The sequence below is a fragment of the Ambystoma mexicanum genome, chromosome 7q (genome assembly GCF_040938575.1).
Source record: "Ambystoma mexicanum isolate Mex_15411 chromosome 7q, UKY_AmexF1_1, whole genome shotgun sequence".
Lineage (NCBI taxonomy): Eukaryota > Metazoa > Chordata > Amphibia > Caudata > Ambystomatidae > Ambystoma > Ambystoma mexicanum.
Genome location: NC_090941.1, coordinates 625,630,679 through 625,643,180, shown reverse-complemented (window position 1 = coordinate 625,643,180; position 12,502 = coordinate 625,630,679). Strand labels below are relative to the sequence as shown.

Sequence of the window (12,502 nt, the reverse complement as noted above, 5' to 3'; positions counted from 1 at the left end):
ATATACTAGTTGATCTCCCATTCATTCTGCTGGGTCACACTCAGGCAACCAATCACTCAGAAGAGCATTCATCAGTCAGTCAGCCAATCCAGCATACAGTGCATTCAGGCCATTCTCTTCCCTCAGACACTCACAACAAGGAATGTGCCATTCAACACTACACACTGCATTCATATCAGTTTCAGGCAGTGCTGTCTCAGTCATTGTGTCAAACACCAGAAACTAGACATCCACAACAAGAAGTGCATATTGGCCACACACTCCATTCACTCAGGTCCCACCCACAATGTGTTCCCACAACATGCAGTCACTGGGAACTCTCCAGCCAGTCTGGCCTGGACTTCACAACACCACCATATATGGAAACTTCCACCCAACAGCAAGTCCGGGGGAAGGGACAGAGTCAGGGCTTCCCAGGACTTTGGGCAAACAAGGTAACAGGCAATAGAAAGCAAGAGGCCACAGGGGCCATCGTGTTTCCTATCAGGAATCAACTGATTCCAATGGCAGGGCCTGGGTATCCCAAAATAGAGGATACTCAGATCACCTGTCAAATTCACCAGCCCATACCCTGCTCTGTGGGCCACACACAGGTGCCCAAAAACATACATTAGGGGCACAGGGTTGTACCCCCACCCATGGGTGCCTTAGGGGTATCCCATGGGTCTGTACACCAAACCAAAAACAGGAAGAGCTGCACTTCCAGGAGTCCCACATGGACTCCTGGGCAGAAAACAATACAGAACACACATGAAAAAGGGACTACAGGACAAGGACGGGGGGGCTGTCCCTCCAATGCATTCCCAGCCTCACAGCCACTGCACTGAAGGTGTTGTGTGTCCCAATGTAAAGATGATGCATATGGAGTTTGTCAGACTCCAAAGTCAAAGAAACAGTCTAAATCACAGAAAACATACATGAGAGAGTGGGAAAAGGTCGCTCTCTCTAGATTAGAAATGAAAAGTCCTGAAGTCCAGCAAAAAGTGCTGGGGTACTCTAAGATAGAAGGGAATTAACACATTTCTGAGAATTCTCCCTAACAACAAGCATATGCTAATTGAATTCTTCCTAACATATGGCATTTGGTTCTGCAGCCCCTCGGCATCAAAGTGATAGGGAAAAAGGGTGGAATTGAGGTCCTGGGGCACACACCTGAATATATACTGGCCCTGAGGTCTTGTCCAGCATGGGATGCATACAGGCATCTGGCGGAGCCGACGCTGAGCTTCTGCTCTCCCTGGTGGCTGAAAAGCTTCTGAAGAAAAAGCTGCGCTGTGGAGGAGATTATCAAAGAAGAGCAATTCATGTGAGGAACATCCATCAGAAAGAATATTATTGCGAGGTAAGTAATTTTGTTCTTCTGGTAACTTCTTGCCTCTTATCTTTGTTTCTTTTTTTCCAACTGGAGGCAAGTGTCTAACACACTGTGAATCTGGGACATTTTTGTGTGTTTAGTAGGCATTTTAGCAACACTTTAACTGGTGGGTGCACATTAGATGACCATATGAACATTAGCCAATCTTGAAATACAATGGCTAGTCGTGAGGAAATAATGCTGCTTTAATACTAACTTGCATGAATGTTGGGACACTGCATTTGGTTAAGGTGCATTGGTTAAAACATCTAGTCTCCAATAAAGAAGGCCTTTTCTTATTTCTTTATTGTGATACATTTATAAGTGGTAAATGCACAGTGTTGTAAAATAGAATTAGTACGTTAACCCTGGCTATTTGGTTTGTTGAATACATTACAGAATTGTTTATGCATATGAATGTGTATTGCAGCGTGATATTACGAAAAAGTTGGGAAATCCAAAACAGCCTACAAACCCCTTCCTGGAAATGGTTAAGTTTCTTCTGGAGCGGATAGCTCCTGTACACATTGATACAGAGTCCATCAGGTAGGACTTTTATTTGTGTTTCTTGATTGAAATGTCATGTTGTAAAATGTAAGCCTTTGCCATTTGAGGTCTTTAGCAGCCATTGCCCCCAAGCTTTCATCAAATGTTCCAACACTGGATGTGCGATAAACATGAGCAAAGGGGGATTCACATTGCAGGGCCTCCACAGGTTATATCCCTATACGCTGATGATACTTTTATATATCCGCAACCCAGAGCAAAATATAGCTCTAATAATGATGGAAGTTTGTACATTCACGACTCATTCTGGATACCGAATTAATGAGGCAACATCGGAACTATTCCCACTGTCTGCCACACATATCCCGGCTGACTTGATGAGATTAAGATGGGTCCCACATAAATTTAAGTACTTTGGCATATCAGTCTGTCGTTCACATCGCTCCCTGCTTGCCGATAATCACGAAATGTATTTGAATGCACTGGTAATTAAACTACAACTATGGGCAAACATTCCAATGTCACTGTATGGCAGACTTTCACTAATTAAAATGGTGGTGTTAACTAAATTACTATATTTCTGGAGTATCTGTGTGGCCTGGACGAGAGTTCTTTGATAGACTTCGCTTGTTGGCAACTAAATATACATGGGGAGCAGGTGTACCACGATTGAAATGTGAGGGAATGTCTGAACCATTTGAACAGAGTGATCTAGCTGCTCCTGATTTTTAGCTATATTACATCGTTTCACAAGCCCAGTATGCAAGCAACTGGTATTTCATTAACAATAACCCATTACACCAGACCCTAGAGTCATACAGCCCAGCGCCAACATTTGGGCTGACAGTCACGAAGATTTATGCTCCTTTGACCCGGTTCGCACAATAGTAAATGCCTGGTCAAGATTGTTAGAGACTAGGTGTGACAGCCCCATACTGTGGATCGCTCCCTCTATGGAGTTGCCCGGGACTCCCTCCAACGTATGATAAAGTCATCAAGAATATGTGGGATGTGGGGCAAGTGATGACCTTACATGACCTGTTCCCTGATGGGACATTTGTTACACTCTAGGAATTAGTGGCCAAGCTGGATGAAAATCCCATGAGATCATTTCAATACTTCAGACTGAGGGTGGCGGTTCGCTGCGATGCCCCTCGTTCCCCCAGGAAATTAATATTTGTGAACCTGTAGAAATGATAGCGCCCAACGGAGAACCCAGGAGGCTTGTGTCTAGACTATATAAAACCGGTCAGGCCAATCAAATATCTGTTAATAGGGCCAAAGGAAAATGAATGAAGGATTTGGGCATAACAATACAAGATGAGCAATGGCTGGGCTGGTGTCACCTGACAAGAGGTTTCCCTTAACATAACATTCAGGTTAATTGAAAATTAAAATACTCAACCAACTACACTACACCCCTGCCAGCAGCTTGAGATTTGCACCAAATGTCAGCATTGAGTGTATGAAATGTGGTATGGCTGCTGCGGGTTCCCTCGATATGTATTGGAGCTGCCCAATGATTATTAGATTTTGGCGGGAGGTGGCAGATAACCTGTTTGACATTACTGAAATATCCCCTGCACTCTCCCCCTCTAAATACTTGCTAGAAGACATTGGGAAGGTTACTGTTAAGATTTGCAGGCTCTTTAATCTGAGCTGTATGATTGCTAAAACATGTATTCTGAAGTATTGGAAATCCAGAACAGCCCCCAGTGCAACTGAATGGCTCAGGGAACTAACTTATGCTAACGAGAGGGAAGAAGGTTACATTGCATTGACTGTGCCCAGATGCAGACCAAAGGACTTTTGGGGGCCCATATCGAGACTACCTATTGCAAATAAACGAAGAGGTGGGAACAGCTGGACCGACATACTAGCTCTTATGAGTACGTGATAATGTACAGCATTCACTATTATGCCATCTAACAATTTGATAAACGGTAGTAATTCAATGTCTGCACTATGTTATGTTGTCATTTCTCTGTCCGTAGGGTTTGTAACTAAGGTAACGTGTCTGCAATGTTAAAGGTTTAAAAAATGTTTTTTCCAACATTGAGAGAATTGGCATGAAGTGGACGAGGATGGTAGTAGCTGTGCTTTACCCACATGTTATTTTGCACCCAAGTGAAATATGCACATTGGTGATAACGTGAACACGAGTATACGGCGAGGAGTGAAACCCGCCTGCTGGATCTGTAAATCAGACATAGAAGACTGCCAAGAGGACACATTTGAACAGCATTTTTGATTACAGAAATAAATGAAACCTGAGAGTTAATGAGTGTTAGTAGAGAGTGAGGCTATTGGAGAATGTTGTGGGAGAGAAGGGGAAAGTGAGGAGACAACGCAGAAAAAGGGTGAGCAGTTTTGTTGTATCCCTGAGTTTGAGGGTAGAAGGAAAGCAGGATTAGTTTGCGCGACCAGGCGATACGAGGAGACTCAAGGGATCTTCCCTTTAAATTGGCTATTTGGGTATCTATACCCTTGACTGAACAAAAGTGGATCCAGCCACTGTAAGCAGCGCCCCATTTGCTACACATGGATGCATCTTCATGCACACGTCAAATATGAAGAATTTTAAAGATTTACAACATTATCACGCCTAAACCACGAATTATTATTGACTATCAGGACTCTTCACTTGATTACTTTATACTGTGTCTCTATGGACATGCTACAGGAAACAATTCAGCTAATGCCAAGATTGCCTTGAGTACGACCTATTTCACGAAACACCTGTCGGCTGTTCTTGGGCTCAAATATCCCCAATAAATTAAGACGTGTCCATTGGACACCTATAACTGAATGCTATTACATGGACTCTTATGGACATTGTTTGAGAGATCATTCAATATAGTTGGAGACATTGCGCAGATTTACAGCATACCCTACTCATTTAATTGCACATGTTTAGGGGACCTTGTATGCGGGTACTGCTGCAGTTGTCTGTCTGTTAAGATTATTGGAGACTAAGCGCACCCTTACATGTTACTCCCCTTTTCAGTTTTGAATCTTAGTATGGCGGGAGTGGTAGGCCGGACAGAGGGTTAACATGAAAGGTTGGGGGCGAGGAATAGACATGTGGAAGTCCAGGGAGGGAGTCCGGAAGGGGAAAGTAATTGCAGTGAGAGTAGTAGTAGTAGTGTAGGGAAGGTAGAGTAGTAGAGGGGAGAGTGGTAGGAAGTAAGGTAGTTACATTGCTGGGCAAAAGTAGGTTGAAGGTTAAAAAGTAACATCAGAGAAAGGAGGACGATGTGGGGAGAAGAGAAGGTGGGTGCAGTTGGACGGAGGACAGTAGAGGGGAGGAGGAGAGTAGTACGGGGATAGAGAGCTGGAAGATTGAATGGTACCAACACATATCATCCCTTTAGAACAAACCATCAATAGTGTAGGGCCCAGTTTGGAAGTCCAGAGGCAGGAAGTCTACTTTTAGGGCAAACTTAATCATCCCAAAATAAACACTTGATAGGTGTTACTGAGCATTAGCACTAACCAGGGGTTACAACTGCCTGGGCTAACGAGGGAATACAATGTAACGGGACATTGGGAGGGAGGGAGAAAGAGGTAAGGCCCTAGCACCACTTCCCAGACCTTTTCTATTTCTAGCCTGTATGTTTGATCCAACCATTGCCTGTCTCTGTCCTGAAAACCCTTGAAACTTCCCCGGACACTCTGAATTATTCAGGTAATATGAGATTTGTGTAACAAGGTCAGGCTGTAAGGAAATGGGACAGGGAAAGGTACGTATGGCATTTGGAAGCTGGGAGAAAGTAGATATCAGTTTTTGAAGAGTCGAGCATGAGGCAGTGAACATCCATCTAATGCTTGATCACATTGAGACAGTTGGTAGTCTGTTCAGAGATGGCTTGGGTGAGGCTGGAAAAGAACAACATATTTGAGTATTCTTAGCAAAGAGATGGTAGTGAAAGCCAAAGGATGTGCAAATTCTTCATAGTTCAGAGGGTGAAGAGCAGAGGTTCAAGTTGTTATTGTTTGGAAATGCCCACAGGCTGAGGGGTCGGGCAGAGGTTTCTGAATTCTTGAAGATATTTAAGGAACAACCTTCCAGGTAGGAGGCAATCGGAGCGAAAGCAAATATGTGAAATTAGAGGTCCGCGAGAGTGAGAAGGAAAGAGGAGTGGTTTACCGTGTCTAAGGGGGAAACGTATTCCAAAAGAAAGAGTATAGAAGAGCGTTTGGAGTGGTGACCATCAGAGATGACAAAGGAGGCATTCATGAGTACTGTCTCGGTGTAGTGTTTACTACGGAAGGGAGATTCAAGTGGACCTCCAAGGCCTTTATCCTTAAGATATTTCATCCAGTTCCGGGCCTTTGGAATAATTGGGAAGGAGTGACACTGGTCGATTATTTGTTGGGGCGTTTGGGTCAGCAGTGGGTTTCTTGAAAAAGCATATGACATTTGCATGCTTGGAGGCAGTCAAGAGTCCGGTGGGGGGGGAGTGCTTATAAATCTTGGATATAACAAGGCAAGTAACTGAGACAAAGTGTATGGAAGTTTGAGAAGTGCAAGATGTGTTGGCATTCAAAGGATGGTTGTTACGTTGTTAGAGAGGGAGGTGAGAAGTAGTTGAGAATAGAAGTGATGGGGCTAGAAGTGGTCAACAGAAGGACGGTGGCAGAGGGAGATAAAGGTCAACTGCGAGAGCCACAAATTTTGGAGGAAAAGTGAACAAAGTCCTTAGACGAGAGGAGGCAGGCAGTGGATATTGGTGTGGGAGTTTATAGCTTGGTAGTGTCATCCAAATTGCACCAGCTTGTTGTTAAGTGAAGAAAAGACACTTGGTCTTAACAGTGATTTCATATCGGTTTCATTTACGCACAAAATTCTTGAATTCCAAGTTTTGGGTTGCTTTGTCTTGGATAGTAACAGCTACTTTTTGTGACTGTTTTTCAACATCTATTTGTCACCACTTGGAAAATATCAACTGTTTGTTGGTATCTCCATCAACTTAAATTGGTGACCTCTACAGATATTCTCCACTGTTGTTCCAGTGGATCATCAGGATGTTTTACTACAGTTAGGTTATCCTTAATTTCTGTTAATTGAGTCGTTTTATCCTTTTTTCCAATGATTCAATTCAATCTTTGTTGGTGTTCACCATAAAGAGTGACTGTTTGTCAAGTAGTTTCTCATTTGGTTAAGGTTTGCCCTGGTTTTACCAAGGTGTGGGATTCGATTTTCCCATCAGAATTGGACCGCCGATCTGCACTTAATTGGGACTCAAAAATATTTTATACAATTGGTTTGGGAGTTGTGAGCAAAGCTTGGAGGGTAGATGGCAGTTAACGGAGGTGATTGTAAAGGGAGGAGATTGGGTTTGTGAAGTAGGATGGTTTTGTTTAGAGTCTAGTGCAGTGGTGAAGGCACCAAGGGAATATTGTAGGCTAGGACTAAGGTGGGGTCTGTTATGTTGCACCAGTGTCACATGCTACGACGCAAGTTTGTTTTGCGGGTCTGGATCTCGGGTAATCCGGTGCTGAGGATGTTGACTAAGGTGTGCATATGCATGCAGGTTAGTATTGTTCAAAGGCAAGTCATAAATGCATAGCGAAAGTCCGAAAAAACACCGTCAATGGAAGAGGCATGAATAGGAGAAAGAAAATGGGGGAATTCCGCACATCAAGTTAAGTGGCAAAAGCAGCCGTGTTTGAATGTCTACTTTTTTATTTTTGTAACAGCAGAGTTATCAGCCTTTCGACATTAATAAAAAAACAATTATTAAAAATTTATCATGAGCGTCACCATTAAACTTTCTCTTCCTGTACAGTGAAGGAAAGAGTAAAATAAAAAATAGTACATTCATTACATTAACTGAAACTCAATTGATCACAAATATAATCCCTTCAACATAGCGTTGTGAAAATAATCATTGAATTGATTTAGTTAGTCCCTACCTTAATTGCTTTAAGAATCTGATAGTTGCTAAAAGCAATGGGAAATATTCCCCACTAAAAATAATCACCAAAGCCTTGTCCTCTGGTAATTCTTTAAAATTTTCAAAATACTTTTTCATATACAATTGTCTTGGTGCTGTCAGTTTCGTGCACATTGTAATCGGGTGTCTTAGTGTTTCATTCTTATTTCAACAAATATGACACATTTTTAATTCCTTCAGTCCTTTCTCTCTAGTGGTGATCACCACTCTTGTTAACCACAAGTTTATTCGAAATTATGAAAGACCTCTACAAATTTGATCACATGGCAAGCAGCTAAAGTACTTCGGCAAGGAGTTCAATGGTCTAACTTCAGATAGATAATTTATTTTAAATCTTGTATTATGAGACTCCTCTATTGTCATGCACCAGTCAAATCGCAACTTCTTTTTTGCCATTTTGGGCCTGCGCATTAGAGTTTCAAGTGATATGCGTGCCAAGTATAACCAGTTCAGGCATTCCAACTTCCATCCAGACATTGACCCTATTTGCCGATCCTTTATTAGTGTTCTTATTAGAGGTAGGATGGAATCTCGTTGCCCCGTCATGATTTTTCTGAATGAAGTAAAAAATGTCCATTGTACTATCACCAACAAGGAAAGCAATCCCAACTCATGACTTATGATTTGGATGGGGACTCCCCCTGGTAATCCTTAAACGTTCTTCCAAAATCAACCCTCAACCTTGCTCCAGTCCAAATTTCTCTCAAATAATTTCCCTTCCACTTTGTACGTTATGGCTGGAACAACATTCTGTTTTTTAGAACAGTGGTCCATAAGAAAAACTTACATTATTTATCTAAAATCAATCTCTTGGAAGCCGCTGTAGTTGTCTTCAATCTTCATTTATCATTTGCAGAGATCCCTAGGTATCTGCTAGGGAGAATTCTCAGAAATGTGCCAATTACCTATACCTTAGAGACCCTCAGCAACTTGATTTTGAGGACTTGATTTTTTTTACCCTGGAGAGAGTGAGACCCTTTTTTCCCCACTCTCTCATGTATTGTTCTGTGATTTATTTATTTATTTATTACTGTTTTTCTTTTGGTTGTGTAGTCTGACAAACTCCATAGGCATCTTTTACATTGTCACACAGGACCTTTAGTGCAGTGACACAGGGAAGTCTCTTATATTTCCCCAAGGTTTGAATACCTTCTCTGGGATAAACTACTGTTTCCCAGAGCAGTAAAGTGAAATTGACTTTACTTACATTTGTAACTTTCTAGACCCAGCACACACTATCTTACAATAGTGTGCGTTAGGGGTTACCTAGTATCCCCTTTGTCTAGCTTCTCATTTAACAGTTTTATGTTACCCTTTCCTCACCCAATGGCTGGTGGCAGTGGTTTCATTTTTATTACTGTGGTGTGCATTTACCACGGGCTGCGTTCACAGCTGCAGTAAAGCACCCAAGGGTGCCATTTTTGTCAAAATGGCTCTGGTCTTCTTTTTTCACTATGTCTTTATGGAAAGGTCCTTCTTGAGATTTACTCTGTGCACCAAACCAGGTTTGGTCCCTTTGTTCATTTTGTCTTTGGTGGGATTCACGAGTGAAGCCCGCGTCTGGCTCCAGGGTGTCTGGGGTAGGCATGAAGTGAGGGAGGCGCCCGAAACTCCCTGTGCTTAGTTTCCTAGGAGACACAAATGCACTCTGTGATGATTGGCCTGCTGTCTGGCAAGGACAGCCACCCTGCTGGGTGACTGACAGCTAGGCTGGAATGAAAGGGAGAGAACTGAATAAAAGGTGACTTTTTTTGGCTTGGAAGGCAGAGTCGACCACTGGACGAAGGAATCGAAGAAGAACTTGAAGAAGACGTCTGCTGCAACTCCTGGACCGTTGGTTTGCCTAGTGAATCCCTGCTGCTGTGCTGAAATTCCAAGTTTGAATCGACGGATAAGCCCCTGCAACGAAGACTTCTCCCCTTGAGTTGGTGGGAACAATCAACTCCAAAGTAAGATACCTGGACATCCATCTCGGAACCTGTTCAATTTCGACAGAGTTGCTGCTGGAAACTGTAGAGCCAGGGAGAGGAACACCAGTTTGTGTGTGTTGCTTTTAAATTGAACAAGAGCTCCAGGAAGATCCTCTGGTCTCCCAGGAAGCAGGACTGACTGAGCACCCTCAACAGAGTGCGGGACCCCAGAAGCAAGGAAAGTCCATCTCGACGGGCTGGAACCGCGCTGTTGGTATTTGCGGTACACGCGTGGAGCTAAAACACTGAACAGCCACTGAAAGTGAAGTTTGCCAGTTGCAAGTTTTGACCGTCCCAGTGCAGTGCAGGAGTCCCCTGACGACGTCCTCTTGTCCCCACGAGTGAGGCCCAGGAACAGTGAGACCTGCAGAGCTGTACAGGAACAGGAGTCATCTGCTGCATCTTTTCTTCATTTTAAAGGTACTGTACAAAGTCTGAGAACTTACCTCTTGCTGTAGAGTTGCTTACATCTTCTACTTCTCACAAGTCTAACAGCTTGTGGCCCTGCATTGATTAATGTTTTTCTTCAAAGACTTCTGAAACATTGTGAAAAGACTTTTCTAGGCCCGCGAGAGGCAAGGCCCTGTTTGCCCAGTGCCCTCCACTGCATTCACACCCTAGGGGAGGGCAGGAGCCCTTTTCCTCTCCACCCTGCAACTACGAGCCGGAGCAGCAGAAATCCCTGGGAGTCCACTTCACGACGTGCGACCATCGTGCAGGAGGTGAACACAACCTGTGTGCCGCCTCCTGCCTGACATTGTTCTGTGTACCTATAATTCATATGGTGCTTAATTCAGCCTTTCTTCGGCCTCCCTTGCCGTACCGTATTGCCCATAGGCGGCATCCTGCCTTAAAATGGCTGCTTCGCCCTTGTTGACCCGTTGCCTAGCAACACCCTTTATTTGAATAGAGTGTATCCGTCGGTATGCGGAAGCCGGCCCTCTCATAGGAAGGCCTGCGAGAGGCAAGGCCCTGTTTGCCTCTGTTCGCCACAGGCAAGTTTCTGCAAACGGCACAGTACAGCGAACCCATTATCCCCTCATACTGCCTTCCACAGTTCATCTGGACTACCAGCATCATCTAAGGGCAAGTAAGTAACACTGCCACTGCACTGGTACACTCTCTTAATTCCTGCCTTGTTGTGTCTACGCGCTCATTGCGTGCCAACACATAATCCCGATTTGAACTAACAATTTATCTGTGAACCCATTGAGAATACTGCCTAGCGTGATCGTTCACATCTTGCCATCTCATCATTTTCTTGTCCTTTGAACTTGTGACTACTAGCCACTGTGTATTACTTTTTGCTTGTTGTAACTAGCCTCAGTGTTTTATATGCCCCCCTGCTGCCACTAGCTTCAGTGTTTTATATGCCACCTGATCCCACTAGCCTCAGTGTATTACATGCTACCTCCTGCTCTCCCCCACCCCAGTCCGATTACCACGAAACACTGTACTATCTGGCTCATCCCTTCTAGACTACTGCTCACGATGTATTGGTACCTTCTGATACTCTGTATCCCGCTCTTACCATTCACTACAACCTCGAGTATTAAGCCTTCTGCCTTCAACCTCTATACATCGCTTACACCTAAAATACAGCATTCTGCTGCATGCCCCTCATACACACAACTTTACCCCTCCCCACCTGAGCCACTGTACCTTAACCTTACCCACCACTACTCTGTACTCACACAACACTGACCCTTTTGCACCATGCCCTGCTCCAACCCGTATTTGAACTCAGATTAGCTTCAAGATTCTGCCATAAAATTCAACATCCACACCACCGTACCAATACCTCATGGTCCAGGGTAACCCCACATCCATATCTGATCCTATTGATATCATAATGCCAAACCCTAAAGACGTCCCAATTCCCCTTCATGATAGTTCTAACACTGCAAAAGACACTATGATCAAAGGGTCCCTCGTCAATGCTAGATCCCTCCTAGCTCATGCACCTGACATTGCAGTCTTTATTGTAACCCAAGACCTTGACTTCCTAGCCATTACTGAAACATGGCTACACACTGCAGCTGGACCCTCTCTGTCCTTGGGCATCCCTGACAATTACGCCATCATTGGATGCAACAGGAACTCCAATCACATTAAAGGTGGCGGGGTTGCCTTCATCTTCAAAAGATCTCTCGAACTTGGGCCCTTCCCTAACCAGCAGATCCCCTCGGCTGAACTATTATCAGTTAAATTGCCGATATCAGCTAATCAAACTGCCACAATGCACCTTATTTACCGACAACCAGGACCTATTATTACCTTTACTGATGACATTAAATCTCTCTTCGTATCTAACACCAAACCCAAGTCCCAAATTATAATACTGGGGGACCTTAATCTGGGATTCCAAAACCCGAGTGACTCTGAAGCCCTTGATCTTGCCAGTACCTTAACAGACTTCGGATTTACCCATCATATCCACGTACCCACGGATAACAAAGGTAGAACTCTTGATTGGCTTTCTGATCTGAATTGCAGCATCAGCATGGTGTCAATCACACTGCACGTGGTTAGATCACCACAAGATTACCTTCTCCATTAAATCCAGCCACCAAAGCCCTAAACAAAATATTGCCCCATCCATCAGTACCAGAAATAAGGACATTACAAAAGAGAAACTGCTCCCTCTTATCCTTCCCATCCTCAATACAATATCATTATCCTGCTCAGACCCCATAGCATTAGTAGATATC

At 43.8% G+C, this 12,502-nt stretch overlaps 1 protein-coding gene across 11 annotated transcripts in view; it reads left to right on the top strand.

Annotated features, from left to right (window-relative positions):
• The window catches only part of PDS5B (PDS5 cohesin associated factor B), a 2,333,811-nt gene that overhangs the window by 1,002,107 nt on the left and 1,319,202 nt on the right, over window positions 1-12,502 (top strand). For all 11 annotated transcript variants that reach the window (XM_069639007.1, XM_069639003.1, XM_069639002.1 and 8 more), the window contains one exon: window positions 1,785-1,900. In XM_069639007.1, the coding sequence (XP_069495108.1) occupies window positions 1,785-1,900 (116 nt within the window). The remainder of the gene's footprint in view (window positions 1-1,784; window positions 1,901-12,502) is intronic.